The sequence below is a fragment of the Opisthocomus hoazin genome, chromosome 27 (assembly GCF_030867145.1).
Source record: "Opisthocomus hoazin isolate bOpiHoa1 chromosome 27, bOpiHoa1.hap1, whole genome shotgun sequence".
Taxonomy (NCBI): domain Eukaryota; kingdom Metazoa; phylum Chordata; class Aves; order Opisthocomiformes; family Opisthocomidae; genus Opisthocomus; species Opisthocomus hoazin.
The window spans coordinates 503,673-518,201 of NC_134440.1; the positions used below are offsets into that span (position 1 = coordinate 503,673).

The window sequence follows — 14,529 nt, forward strand, 5'->3', positions numbered from 1 at the left end:
GGAGGGGGGGCCGCCGGGTGGGCTCCGCCTGCCCCGGACCCCCTCAGCCGCCCCCCCGCCCCCCCAGGACCTCCCCGACCACCTCGGTGTCCCCCCCCCTCCGCTGCCCCCGGGCACCCATCCCCGCACTGCCCCGCTCCATCCCCGCCGCGCCGGGGGGGTCCCCGCAAGTCGGGGGGGTCCCCAGGAGCTGGGGGATCCCCAGCAGCCGGGGGAATCCCCAGGAGCTGGGGTGGGGGGGGGTTCCCCAGCAGCGGGAGGTCCCCAGGAGCCGGGGGATCCCCAAAATCCTTGGGGAGCCGGGGTGGGGTCCCCCCAACCCACCGCCCCCCCACCGGCCCCCCCCGACGCACCCACCTGCAGGCAGACCCTCGGGCGCTGCCGCCGGTGCCCATGGCCTGGCGCTGGGGGGGCCCGGGGGGGGAACCCCGCGGTGGGGGGGTTCCACCGGCTCGGGGGGGGGCGATCTGCGGGCGGGGGCGTGCCCGGGACCCCCCGGTTTCCCCGGTGCTGGGGTGGGGGGGGAGGCGTTGCTGTTGAGCGCAGCCGCTCCCGGGGCACCGCAGCTATTGTCTGCGGCTGCAATTAGCGGCCCCCCCGCGCTTTAATTGCCGCATCCGCGGGGAGGGGGGGGGCATCGCCCTCGCTGCTCTCCCCCCCCCCCCACTTCTCCCCCCCGGCAGCATCCCACGCGTGGCCGAAAGCTGCCTTGCATCCCCCCCCGCAACACGCCCCGCTCCCTTTGTCCGCCGAGAGACCTGCGGGGGGGGGGGGGGGGGAGCGGTTGAACAAAGCGGGGGGGGGGGTGTTGCGTGGTGCGGGGGGGGATGCCCGGTGCAATCCCGAGGATCCCGGAGCCGCGTGATCGCCTCCCGCCCCCCCCCCCCCCCGCGGGCTGCGCACGGCGCGAGCGCTGCCCCCCCCCCGGTGGAGGGGAGCCCCCCCCCCCCCCCCGCTGCCGTGCGCAGCCCGCGGGGGGGGGGGGGAATCCCCGGAGGGGGGGGGAATTCCTCCCCTCTCCGCCTCGCCCCGCCCCCCCGGTGGAGGGGAACCCCCCCCAATAGCCGCTTGTGTGGTGGGGGGACACACACTCATCGGGACCCCCCGCCCCGCACTGTGTATGAGGTGGGGTGTGTGTGTGTCCCCCGTTAACCCCTTCCGTGTCCCGGGGGTCCCCTCCCGCACCGCGGGGTTCCCCCGCATCCCATTTTTGAAAAGGGAGGGGGTCCCGCCGCTATTAACCCCGCACTTGTGCTGGGGTGGGGGGTCCCGTCCCCCCCCCATTGAGGGATTCACCCCATGAAGCTCTTCTGTGAAGCTAGGAACCCCCACCCTGCACTGGGGGGGTTCCCCCAACCTCCCTTGCTCCCTGCCCTGAATTGGGGGGGGCAGCCCCCCGTTAGCTCCTCCCACACCCCCCTCGCACTGAGCACAGCGGGGGGGGGCCCTTGCATCACGGGGAATCCCCCTCCCCTGGGGCTGGGGGACCCTGGGGGGGTCCTGCACGCCGCAGTCCCCTCCCCCAGCCTGGCTGGGTCCCCTTGGCCCCGCCGTGCAGTCACTGCCAGAACATCCCCCCCGGGGGGACCCCACGGCACTGCCGCAGTGCTGAGGAGGAGGAGGAGGAGGAGGAGGAGGAGGAGGGTGGGCTCCGCCGCACAAAGCCACAGCTCTGCAGAGCCGAAGGCCTCTGCGCCACGAGGGAGCGGGGGAAGGCAGGGAGGGGGGCCACCGGCGGCCCCCCAGGGATGGAGATGGGGGGGGGGGGCTGCCCTGCAGCCTGCGAGGCGCAGGGACGGGGGGCTCAGCGCAGCCCCCAGGAGGGGAGCGCTCACAGGGGGGTTCCTTAGCGGCACCGAGTGGGGCACAGGCGGTGAGGCGGCAGCGGTGGGCTTCACCAGTGTGGTGGTGGGCTTCACCAGTGCTGGGGGCTTCACCAGTGGTGGTGGGCTTCACCAGTGCCGGGGGCTTCACCAGTGGTGGGTGTCCCCCGCGCAGTGGTGGGCACAGGCAGGGGCAGGGCAGCTGCCTGCAGCCTCGCCCCACAAGATGCTAGGGGGGTCAGGCAGGGCCCCCCGCGGAACAAAGGCCAAGGGTTCCAGCAGCCATTTAAGAGGAGACAGCCCCCCCCCCAGCCCCCCAGCAAGGCCAGGGAGCAGAGCCCCCCCCCCCCCAGGCCTCCCCCCCTCCAACAAGCGCAAGGGGCTGTGGGATTTTTCAATTTTTAATTGCGTTCAAACACAACCAAGTTCTGACAGCAAGGGGAGACCCCGGGCGCGTCCCCCCCTGCCTTTCCCGGCTGGGCTGGGGGGGGGCAGTGGGGACGCTGGGGGGCCGGCCCAGCTCCTCCAGCCTGGTTCTGCGAGCAGGGGGCTGGGGGGAGCCCCAAAGCGGCCGCGTGCTCCTGGCTTCACCTCGGGCATCGCTACCTCCGAGCCCGGCACCCCCGGAGTCCCGCAACCCCCCTGCGGGGTGCTGCCCGGGGTCACGCCGGGAGCTCGGGACGAACCCCGGTCGTGCGGCACCGCCGGAGGGACGCCAAGCCAGCCCCAGCTGGGCACTGCTCAGCACCAGCGGCACGGGAGCTGCCGTCGGGGCAGGGGTTCGGACCCCAGGAAGGAATTTCACTGCCAGCGGAGACCAGAAGAGACGCGAACGGGGAGCGAGGACAACCCAGCGCGGCTCAAGGCGGGGGCTGAGCCCCCCCGGCCCTGCCGCGGCCCCCCCAAGGGAGCTCAGCGGGTTCTCTCTGCTGGGCCAGCGGACAGAGCCCGGGGCTGCAGCCGACGCGGCCGGGTCAGTGCCCTCGGCGCAGCGCTTGGCGAAGCTGCCCCTCGCGCACCCCCTTCCCCCGGCCCCCAGGGCACCGCCTGGGAGCGGGCAGGGGAAGGGGCGAGGGGAGAAGCAGCAGCTTCCCCTCCTGGGGCAGGTCTGGGCTGCAGCCCCCCCCAGGAACCCCCCTTCCCCACCAGCCGCGCCTGGGGCTCTGGGCAAGGCCACCAGAAACGTCACACAGGGGAGCCCGGCAGCGGCGTCCCACGCAGACGAGGAACCACGCTGTGCCGCTGCCGCTGCCGTTCCTCCTCAGGGACGGAAGGTTCTGGTCTCTCTTCCCACAACACCGCGCCGACAGCGGCGCTTCCTCCTCCCCGCGCGGCCAGACGAGATCACGAGGAGCGAGGCAGGCGGCAGGGCCAACGGCGATCCCAGTCTGGAATCTCTCCGGGGACATCCCAGCACCCAGGACGACGCGAGCGACAGAAGCAGGCGCCTTCCTCGTGACGGCTGCTAAAATTCACCCCGCAAAGCACGAGGGTGCGGGCACGGCGACGGGGAGGAACGCGGTCCGGCTCGGCTCCGGGCTGGCAGCGGGCTGACGCGGCGCGCTGGCCCGCACGGGGGTCCCACCTCGGCAGGCGGCAGCTCGCGAGCGCGGCCCGCGGCCTGGAAGAGAGTTAGTGGCTGTTTTGTAAGACAACAACCGGAATCGGGAAGCGCAAAGGTAGCGTTAGTCTGTCCGGGTCGCGCCGCGCCAGCTGCCTGCGGAGGGGGGCACGGGGGGGGCCCAGGCCGTCAGCGAGGGCGGCAGGACGCGGCGGGGTCCCGGGGCGAGCCGTGGCCTCGTGCTTAGCTTAAATCCCAGAAGAGGGAAAGACAGAAAGTAGGGGCGGGGAAGGGAAGAAACGAAAGGCGAGGAGGTTCCTCGCGTCTCCTGTTCTCATCCGAGCGGAGCCGGGGGGCTCCAGCCCGCCGTCCGCGGGGGACGATCGGCTCCAGTTCTACTTCTGGCTGTTGTAAGCTTTGTGCCTCTGGTTCATGGGGTTCTCCGGAGACTTCATCCACTCCTTCTTGAGGAGCTGCTTGAGCTGGGAGAGGCGCATGTTGGGGTTCTCTTGCTTCAGGCGGGGCAGGTTGACCTCTTCAAAAGCCGTGAAGGCAGCTTTCATCCGGCGCTCGGGGTGCCGGTCCGGGTCGCTGGCAACGCTGCCGGGAGGGAATTCGGAGAGAGGCAGGCGTCAGAGATACCAGCTGCTCGCCCCGCTCTGATGCCCCGTCCCCGCGACCAAGCGCGGGCCGAATAACGCGGGCGGTAAGGCAGAAAACCCCGGGACGCGTGCCCTGCCCACGTCAAACACCCCCCACAGCACAGCAGGGCAGGGCACGCGTCCCGTGCTCGCTGTCGAGACAGAAAGTCGCAGCCACAGCGTAAGACGACAGCAGCTCCGCGGGAGGGAGCGTCTGCAAGTATTTCTGGCAAGGAAAGGGACCCCTTCACCAGAGAGCACCGACACGGCCACGTACCCGAGGACGGCAATGGCATCTTCAATCGTCCTGGCCTCCACCGATCCCTCCTCCAGCACCCTCCTGTTGATGTTCTCCTCCAAGGGGACCTCCAAGTGGGTCTTCTCCTTCTCCACTGCACCGGGAGCGGGGGGAAAGGGAGAAACGTTACCGTCAAATCCAGCCTGTGCCAGACCCTCAGCGAGGCAGCGTCTTTTCCAAAGCACTCTAATGAAAAAAAGTGCTGAGAAAACTCCGCCAGAGCCCAGTCCCGGGCCTGGAAGATAAGAGCGCCGGCTCTGCGGCTCTGTTTCTCCACCTCAAGATGACGAGAGGTTTCTTTTTCCCCTGTTTGGGGACAGACACAGACACAGCAAAGCACACCGTGCACAATAGCTGTGGGCAGCTCTTGCTTTCCAAACACCTTGTCCTTCAGCGACAGCGGGTGAAGGAGCAGCCGCCCCCCCTTCCCGCTGCGCAGCCCCCCGCAGCTCTCGGGGCCTTTCTGCAGTCCCACCAAACCTGTCTCTGCGTTCTCCTTCTGCTGTTGGTCTTTTTTGATGGTCTCCTCGATCTGGGCCCTGGTGACTTTGCCCGGAGTGACCTGCTTGGGCGACTTCCCCTTCAGCTTGGAGTCCTCCTCCTCCAGCAGACGCTGCAGCTCCTTCTTGCGCTCCAGCTGCTCCAGCCGCCGCTTCTCCCTCTCCTCCTGGAAGGGAGCAAGGACCAGGTCACCTCCAGCCCGACGCCTTCAATCACCCTCCGCAGCAGCAGAGGGGGGGGATCAAACCAGCCCCGGCAGGAGCAGGGAACCCCATTTCAGGATCAGGCAGCTCAGCTCTGCCGCAAGCGCAGCGCTGGTCTCTCCTCATCAGGGGACATTGGCCGGTTCCCCCCAGCCTCCAGCGAGACAGCGACGGCCTGGCCCGGCCCTTCGGAATAAAAATTCCCCCGTCGCCGCCCCATCTGCAACCACGCGCTGGCTCCCTGGCACGTCGGTACGGCGAAACACAACCCTGCTGCCGAGAGGGAGCGGGAGGTACCAGCCAGGACTGCCGACAAGCAGATTAAGTTTTCCACTTTAATTTTAATAAGTGGCTGGAGGTTGAAAGTTCAACAGTTGCTCAAGACAAGCTCAGAGGCTGAACCCGTCCTCCGGCCTGGCTCTCGCTCTTCCCAAGAGCCAGGGCAGGCGGTTAGACCGATTCCAACAAGCAGTGCGGCTCTTGTGGTAATTTTAAAGTGCTTCACGAGGACTTTTCAGATCCACTTTGCCCTCCAAGGCCCAGGGAAGAGGGTGGCAAGAGCACCCAACCAGGCCCTCAGGGGCTTTCAGCACTCTGGCTTTGAGGTTTTTTTTCCTCCTCTCCCAGAGCGTGTAAGGAAACCAGTGAACATCTCTGTCCGGGGCACTGCCGCACGCTGCGGAGCGCTTTGTATTTAGGTTAGTTACACGGACACTTAATTACGGCTCTCATCCATTATTCACGGGGATGGCACGATGAACTGGAACGGGTTTACTCCATGGCGGCCGCGCAGCAAAGCCAGCCCAGCAGTCACGCAACCCGCCGTCCTCATCGACGCCTAAGGAGCCGGAGCAGAGCCGCGCACGCCGGGGCAGGGCCCACTTCAGAGAGCGTCAGTGAGCCTGGGTTTGAGACCCGATCAGGTCGCTCCACGGCTCACGCGATTAAAGCAAACCCCATCAAAACACAGAATCAAAGCCCACAGATGCTGAAGCAAAACACGCCCTCGGGCTGTTGTTGCTCCTGCCAAGCGCAGGGAGGACGAGGCCTCTCAACCCAGCCAGGAAGGGAAGGGAAGGCTCTGCTCACTCGGAGCAGCTGGGGCCAAGGATGGGAAAAAAGCCATTAGAGGGACGAAGCCTTTATTACCCCTGGCAGACTTCAAATTCTCGGTCATTAAGCGCTCAGTGCCTTGAGACACAATGCCCCAGCCACTGGACCGTGCACCGTCTGCAGGCGCAAGCTCACTGATTTCAGACGCCGGCTTTCCCTGCCCACTGCCTTCCCGCCAGCCCTCTCCCTCTGCTAGTAAAGGTTGAGTAAACAAATGTACTCGGTCTCCCAGACCAGGAGGGATTCGGGCCACTGCTGGAACAGGACGGCTGTCACGAGAGGAGGGGGAAGGCTGTCTTTCGCCCCTACGAATGTACGCCCAGGGTTGTGCCTGAGCAAGAGCAGCCACGGTGCTTTGCCCACCCGCACCCAGCGCAGCTCCGGCTGGGATCTCCCGCTCGACCGCCAGCCTCTGCTCCAGCATCGGGCAGTTTTCAGGCAGAATGTGGGAGAAACCCCAAAACTGGCGAGATCAACGTGCCAGAACAAAAGGAGGGCCGCAGAAACCGCTGCAGGCCCAGCAGTCCGCGGGAGGAAGCCATTTCGTTAGCTGTGAAGCGCAGGCAAGCGAAGCAGCACCGTGGATTCGGGGCACCGGCGTCGTGCCTCGAACGCGGCCCAGCGCAAAGCCGCTGTCCCCGAGGGCTCGCCCCGTCCCCGCAGCTCCGGGTGACAGAGCACGGTAGCCAGAGACGGTGCTGGCACGGGGAGCACCTCGGCCAGGCTGCAGGCATGGCCGTGCCCTGAATAATTCCGAGACAGATAAGGAGGGGACACACAAGTACTAATGACCTCAGGGAAGGGAGCAGGACGTTTCAGAACAGAAACGTTATTTGTAGTTAGAGAAGATTATCTTTGACCCCTGTTTATTGCAGAAAGGAACTGTCCTACAAGGCCGCTAGCTCAGCAGCCCGTCTCGCATCACACAGCCCAGCCGGGACAACACCACGTCTGACAGAGCAGAAATTCAAGGATAACGCTCTGCTGCCGCTGGCTCCTCTCAGACAAAACTCTCCAAAGAGGACACATCCACTCAGCGAAGGGGAAACTAAGGCACGAGCAGGGTGCGGAGCCTTCCTCCTGCACGGGACTTTCCGCTGCTCCTCTCCCCCAGCCACCGAGTAAGCTGCTCCCTGCTCTCTGGCATTTACAACAGAGTTTCTATTTGCTGAAATAAATAAGCTGGCACCGTTACCAATTTGTCACAAGACCTGCAGAGCCTACGGGCTCAGGTTTCCACAGCGGCCCGTCACGTCCAGGTCTGCCCCGCACCTTCCCCAGGGCTCCGCAGCAGCAGCTCCGCCGCCGGGCCCGCAGCCCATGGGGCCCGAAGCCGTCGTTCCTGAAGACTCTTCCCAGCTCGGGCCAAGCTGAACTAATCCTTTCTGAATCAGCTGAATGGCCCTGATGAAGCGGAGGCGTGGATCGGTCCAAGTGAAACGCACCGCAAAGCCATGAGAGAACTGGAAGGGAAATTGGTAATTTTCTCCCTCACCACCGCTGCTCTCAGCGGGGCCCGGGGAGGAGCTGGGGGTGACATTTCTTTAGCTGGACACCTCCGTTCCCAAGGATCCGTGTGTTAAAATGCGAGTTTCCAGCCTCGCAGCGAACCGCCCAGGCAAAGAACAATTCATCAGCTTTCAGAGCAGCCTCCCACCTGCCAGACCGAAGGAGAACCAGGTCCCACGCGCGTGGCTTTGAGAGCAAGCGGCCAATTGAAGCGGCAGCGCTCCCAATCAACCTCTTGGCGTGAGGCCCCGACGAAGGCGGGAGCGTGCTGCCAGCCTGGCGAAGCGCTCCGCTTCTCGCACAGCAGAAGGGCAAAGCCACGCAAGAAAATGACGCAGCCAGCAAACGAGCGGGGCATCACCGACGTGGAGTGCGTCTAAGTGCCCGGTGGGCTCTGCGAGGTACAGCAGAGCTTTGAGACGGGGCCACACACCCCCCTTCCATCGCCCACCGGCAGCCAAAGCAAGCGTCGAAGGGATCTTGGAGCCTGAGGAATCACAGAATGGTAGGAGTTGGCAGGGCCCTCTGTGGGTCCCCCAGCCCAACCCCCTGCCCAAGCAGGGTCACCCAGAGCAGGGGGCACAGCACCGCGGCCAGGCGGGGCTGGAATATCTCCAGAGAAGGAGACTCCACAGCCTCCCTGGGCAGCCTGGGCCAGGGCTCCGGCACCCTCAGAGGGAAGAAGTTCCTCCTCATGCTCAGACGGAACCCCCCATGCTTCAGTCCGTGCCCACCACCCCCTGTCCTGTCGCCGGGCACCACTGGAAACAGTGGAAGCTGGTTCTGGGCTCTGAGCCCCAGCCTGGTGTCGTCAGGCATCTCCGCTACATCTGTCCCCTGCATTGCTCACCGCAGCCATCGGATTTCGGCTTTGCGTGGCTGGTCCCACGCAGACGTCCTCCAAAGAGGGAAGAACAGTCATTTGACCTGTCTCGGATTTTATCTGAATAAGAGCTGGCGCTCACAGCTGAGTAATTCCGCATAGCATCAGAGGAGGGGGGGTAGGGAAAGTCACCGCTCGCCTGGCTGGGACCTGCCGGTACACGAGCCTGCCAGCCCGCGCTCCGTGACCGAGGTGAACGGGAAGGCACAACGAGCCACTGCCCCCCCATGCGCTATCCGCTCTCTTCCAGGCCAAGCACTCACCCCGCACTCCAATCTTTCCCCAGACCCTCTGGTACGCAAGCACAAAGCGTCTCCTCGCTCCCGCATCATCCGCACGCCCTCCCTTTGCCGTTCCCACCGAGGGCACTGAGCGGAGCCACGGGAAAGGCCTCCACGAGGCTGCTGGCGAGGCCACGCCGGTGCCATGGGGCTTTGAGCTCAGCAACGAGGAGGAACCGCTCTCCCAGCGTACGGGCACTCAGCAGAGCCCAGGCAAAACACAGCCTGAGCGAGGAGCAGAGCCTGCCCTCCTCACCAGACCGCCCCGGCGGGAGCCTGGGAAGGAGCCTGGGAACTCGGCTGCGTCCCTCCAGCAGCCCCCTCGGCTCCAGCGGCAGTCCCAGCCAGCGGGACCTTCCTGCGCGTAGCCCCAGCGCACAAAGCGGCCAAACCAAGGTCGCCAGAGAGAAGGAGGTCTGACTCCGGCTGCGAGACCTCCGCCCTTGGCAGAGACTCCTCCGGTCCTCTCCTCCCGCAATGTTCCAGCCCAGTTACTGGGTTGTCACCTTTCCAAGCCTGCCCACAGCTTCACCCCGGACGCACGCGAGTCCGTTCCACCACCAGACACACTTTAGCTAATTGCACGGAGAAAAAAACCACACCGTGCTCAGGCTGACGAGCGCCGTGCGCTGAGCGGCAGCCTAACCTCGATGCCCGAATGCTAAAAGCAAAGCAGTTACCTCGGTGAGACCCTGAGCCTTCCAGCAAGAAGGATGCAGATTTTGTGCTTTCCAGCCAGAGCTCTCCAGGGAAGGCAACAAGCTGTGACTTGTGCTGAAGTGCCGGAGGAGGAATACGCACATCGCAGGCTGGTGACATTAGCTCAGATGTTCCCTCATGCACCACAGAGCCACCAAACGAGCTTCACCCCCCGTCAGCAGGGATCAGCTCCGAAGGTCGCTCTCGAGCGGCAGAGGCAGCGTTTAACGAAACCCCAAAACACAGCAAACGCACACGAGACCGTCGCCTGGCGACGGCGACTCTCACACAGCCAGCACTGCGTTTCGAACGTTAAAGTTCCCTGCGCTCAAGCACCAACGCTGACGTGCGCCGCCACCCCGGCAGCGAGCCCGCCAGAACGCCAGGCAGAGCCACCGAGCCCCGGCACAGACACGGAGCTCTGCGTTCTCCCTTCTTTCACCGAGGCTGATGCGGAAGGAAAAGGATTAAAAGCGGGGTGCGGGGCTGGGTCTTGGCACCTCCTGAAGGCTTTCGGGCACCCCTGCCCGGTGCAGGAATTCAGGGGTGCTGCACCGGTGCCCTGCAGAGCTGTTAACGTGTTGCTGCCGCTGCCCGGAGAGCCCGGGAAGAAGCCGGGAAGAGCCTCTCAGCACTGACGGCGAGGTGCTGAGAGCATCCCCCTCCGCACACCGCCATCCCCACCTCGACCCTCCCGCAGCACACGGACGTGGCCAGCAGCGCTACTTCCATGCCAGCACCACCCACGAAACACCAACTTCCCCGGGGAAGCCTGACTCCGGCGAAGGGTTTGGTGTCCTCTCCAGGATGAGGATGGAAAGTCCTCTACAATCCGAGCCACACGCTCCTTCCCTGCCGGGATGCGATGGGGCACCGGCAGCTTCCTCCGCTCCAGGCCAGTGGCCCTGGAGAAGCAGATGAGGAAGGTCTCACCGATTTCTTTTGCCCCAGCAACTCACTCACTGCTGTCTGTTGGCCGTTTGCTCCCCCTGACCGAGCCTTTGCCTGGGTCGTGGCAGTGCCCACGTGAGGCTCCCGTGGAGGAAGAGCGGCTGGGCAGGCACAGCTCTGCTCGGCGGAGCCTTTCTGCAGGACAACTCCCCATCCGCGGCGAGACCGATGCTGCTGCGAGCTCCCCGGGGGGCTGGTGGGAAGCAAACACACCAAACCACAGCCTTCAGGTGAAATTCAGACCCGGAGGCTCCGGCTGCGCTGCCGCAGGGAGAGGGGCTGAGTGGAAACCGCCCCACTGGTTTCTCCAAAGCCCAGTTTGCAGCTCTGGGGCGGACGCTGGTTTTCCAGTTAGCAGCAACTGCAGCTCACGACGCAGCTGCCCTCGCCAGACCCCCGTGCCCCTCGCCTGCAGGAGGCTGTTTTGGAAGCCCAGTAAAAGAGGTCACCGTTGGCCAAGTCTTAAGTAGAGCAATAATAAGTCCTCGTTCCAGGAAGTAATTAGGCAGCATTACAGGATTGCAGGGGGGAACAGCACACCGGACTCCAAATTCCAAACGCCAGGACACAGACTCGGGCTGAGCTCACGCAGACGTACGCAGCACGCAGCTACCAAGGTCACGGGGACGCGCTGGCCGCCCGCCCGCCCAGCCAGTGTACTCGAGTGCCACCACACAACCTTCAGCAAGCCCCGGATTCAGCACCAGTAACCCCACAGATCCCATGTCTGTCGGCAGCAGAAGCCCTGTCTGATCACAGTGAGGGTAAAAAAACAACTTCAGAAGAGGCAGCTAAGTTATCACTAACAACTGTTCCTAGAAAAATCCACAAAACCAGAAGCTTCACCTGTCTAATGCTGACGCAGGACAACGCTAAAAACCAAATCACCCAGAAACGAGCACTGAAGGGCTCGGGTTATCGAACACTGAGGCAAACGGGCACCCAGGGCAGAGCAAGCTGGGAAGAGCGTTGAGACATGTCCTGATGTGTGGCACACCGAGCTGGGGGGGAGAAAAAAGCTCTGGAAGCCTTAGCCCTGCCAAGTTCTTTCTCCTTCTACAAAAATCACAAAAAATTAAGAAATGAAAAGAATGAAAGAAAAGCTAAAGTACTGCTTGTTGAAAAATCAAGCCCTGCAGCAGAGCTCCTGATCTTTTACTTAATTCAATTTTAAATGACTCCAACAATAAAGCTTTTACTGCCTCCCTCGGGAAGCCAGCGCTCAGATCCACCAGATTTCTGAATTACACATCAAAGCTTACACTCCCTCCCACACGTGGCTTCTTTTAGCTCCCAGAGAAGCCACCAGCTCCAGCTCTTCTGCCAGAAACCAAGCGCAGGACAACGTGCGCAGGGACAGCTACAGCTGGGGGCCAGAGGAGGAGAAGAGACCTTTTCCGAGCCAGCCGGGATCTCATGGGCTTAGCGAAGGACCGGCTACAAGATAACCTTCTACCCGACTAATCATTCACCTTCCTTTGCTCCTTCCTCATCACGTGTTTGTCTTCATCCTTCCAGTAGGCATCTTCCAGCTCCTGCTGACGCTTGGCATCGGCTGCTGCCTTTGCCTCAGCTTTCCTCGCGCGGGCAGCAGCCGACTTGGTATTTTCACCTTGGAACTTCTTGGGCATCACTCAAGGTGCTCTGTGGAGAAGAAAAGAGGCTCAAATCCTCGTCCTGCCCAGGATCGCGGGTTCACCGTCACCCCGGGAAGCAGGAACAGCCGGAGGTCACATCACGAAAACTCCCTTTTCTTGTTGCCTCACACTATTTCGAGATCCCGGGCAGGGCTCCCAGCTCACCACGGAGGAACTCTGCTCACTCCACCCCAGGACAGTCCCTCCCACGCTGCAATGACACGGCTCCGCTGCCCGGGGAAGCGGTGGAGCCCCCGTCCCTGGAGGGGTTCAAAAAACGTGTAGACGTGGCACTTCGGTGACACGGTTTAGCAGGCCTAGGGGTGTCGGGTTGAAGGCTGGACTTGACCTTGGAGGTCTTCTCCAACCTTAAAGTTCTGCAGTGGCCTGCTCCGGGGGGATTCACTGCTGCCTGCAGAGCAGGACGGAGCAGCACAAACGCTGCATCGCGCCCAGTGACCGCCTGCACAGAAACAGAGCCCCGCGGCCACGCTGAGCTGGGATAAACAACCACGCAGACGTGCCGTATTAATTACTCCTACACCGTCATGGTATCACAGAATGACAGAATGTTCGGGGTTGGCAGGGCCCTCTGTGGGTCCCCCAGCCCAACCCCCTGCCCAAGCAGGGTCACCCAGAGCAGCTGCACAGCACCGCGGCCAGGGGGGCTGGAATATCTCCAGAGAAGGAGACTCCACAGCCTCCCTGGGCAGCCTGGGCCAGGGCTCCGTCACCCTCAGAGGGAAGAAGTTCTTCCTCGGCTTCAGCTGGAGCTTCCTCTGCTCCAGTTTGTGCCCGGTGCCCCTTGTCCTGGCGCTGGGCACCACTGAACAGAGTCTGGACCCATCCTCCTGACCCCCACCCTGCAGATATTTATAAACATATATTAGGTCGCCTCTCAGCCTTCTCTTCTCCAGGCTGAACAAGCCCAGCTCCCTCAGCCTCTCCTCGTAGCAGAGATGCTCCATTCCCCTCCTCATCCTCGCAGCCCTCCGCTGGGCTCTCTCCAGTAGCTCCTCATCTTTCTGGAACTGGGGAGCCCAGCACTGGACACAGCGCTGCAGATGAGGCCTCCCCAGGGCAGTGCAGAGGGGCAGGAGAACCTCCCTCGCTCTGCTGGCCACACTCCTCCTCATGCACCCCAGGATGCCATCGGCCTTCTTGGCACCCAGGGCACGCTGCTGGCTCATGGTCACCCTGTCATCCACCAGGACACCCAGGTCCCCCAGAAGTCTCAGAACTGACCAGGCACCAAGCGAGGGTCGTGTCCTCAGCACGCTGCCCATGCAGGCGCCATGTTCTGGGTCTTGCACCTTCACTTCTGAAGGTTTGTTCGTTAAACAAACCACGGAACAGCAGAGAAGGGCTGGCGCTTACAGCCTGCTGCTCGAGCCCCAAGCTTTGCACAGCCTGGGCTGGATTAAATCCCTTCTCCTGCTGCGTACCTGCCCTGTCCCCTCCCTGCAGCGCCCAGTCCGGGCTGGGCTCTGGGCAAGGCTGCGAGACAGCACCCGCAGTGCCTGGGAGGGCGAGGGATGTCCTGTCCGCACCCCCCCTGGGGCCGGTCCCATGGCCAGACGGGCCCAGCTCCGCACCCAGAGCCAGCCTGCCCCGAGCTGCCCGGCTGCAGGGACGGCTGCCAGCCCCAGGGGCTGCCCCTCCGACCCCCCGGCGTCAGGCCTGCCCCCCTCTGCCCCCTGCACCCCCCCCCCAGCGTCGGGCCAACCCCCCTTCACCCCCTAACCCCCCCCGGGTCCAGGCCTACACCCCTCCGGCCCCCCCGGAGCCCAGGCCTACCCCCCTCCACCACCTACCCCTCCCCCCTCCAGCCCCTGCCCCCCCCAGGTCCAGGCCTGCCCCCCCTTTGCCCCCTGCAACCCCCCCCCGGGGCCAGGACTCCCCCCTTCTGGCCCCTGCGCTCCCCAGGGCCCAGGCCTGACCCCCACCGTCCACCCCGGGTCCAGGCCTCCCCTCACTCCCTCCCCCCCGGGCCCAGACCTGTCCCCCTCCGCCCCCTGCCCCTCCCCGGGTCCATGCCTCCTCTCCCCCGGCCCCTGCGTCCCCCCCCCTCCGGCCCCTGCTCTCCCCGGGGCCCAGGCCTGCCCCCCCCTCCGTCCACCCCAGGTCCAGGCCTCCCCCACGGGCCCAGGCCTGCCCCCCTCCGCCCCCTGCCCCCCCCACCTCCAGGTCCAGGCCTCCCCCCCTCCGGCCCCTTTTCCCCCCTCGCCCTTCCCGCTCCCCTCAACCCTCCCGGCTCCCCCCCGCTCCCCTCGGCCGGCCCCGAGGCCTGGCCCCCCCGCCCGGGCCCGCTCCTACCGGCTCCCGGCCGCTCCCGCCGTCGCGCGCCTTGCGCGTCACTGCAGCGCGCGGTGGCTCCTGCGGGAGGGGCGGGGCGAGCAGCTCGTCACGAGGGGCGCATCCCGCCGCCG

At 64.7% G+C, this 14,529-nt stretch overlaps 1 protein-coding gene across 4 annotated transcripts in view; it reads right to left on the reverse strand.

The window, feature by feature from the left end:
- Positions 1-2,211: 2,211 nt before the first annotated feature.
- The window catches only part of CCDC124 (coiled-coil domain containing 124), a 34,894-nt gene continuing 22,576 nt past the window's right edge, over positions 2,212-14,529 (reverse strand). The window contains exons 1-5 of one of the 4 annotated variants that reach the window (XM_075443942.1): positions 14,417-14,473; positions 11,936-12,107; positions 4,804-4,990; positions 4,303-4,417; positions 2,212-3,984 (exon numbers count right to left, since the gene is read on the reverse strand). In XM_075443942.1, coding sequence (XP_075300057.1) covers positions 3,780-3,984; positions 4,303-4,417; positions 4,804-4,990; positions 11,936-12,094 — 666 coding nt within the window. In that variant the 5' untranslated portion in view covers positions 12,095-12,107; positions 14,417-14,473 and the 3' untranslated portion in view covers positions 2,212-3,779. Of the gene's footprint in view, positions 3,985-4,302; positions 4,418-4,803; positions 4,991-11,935; positions 12,108-12,229; positions 12,375-13,345; positions 13,527-14,416; positions 14,474-14,529 lie in introns of those variants that run through there. The other 3 variants (XM_075443943.1, XM_075443944.1, XM_075443945.1) reach the window with 3 other exon arrangements.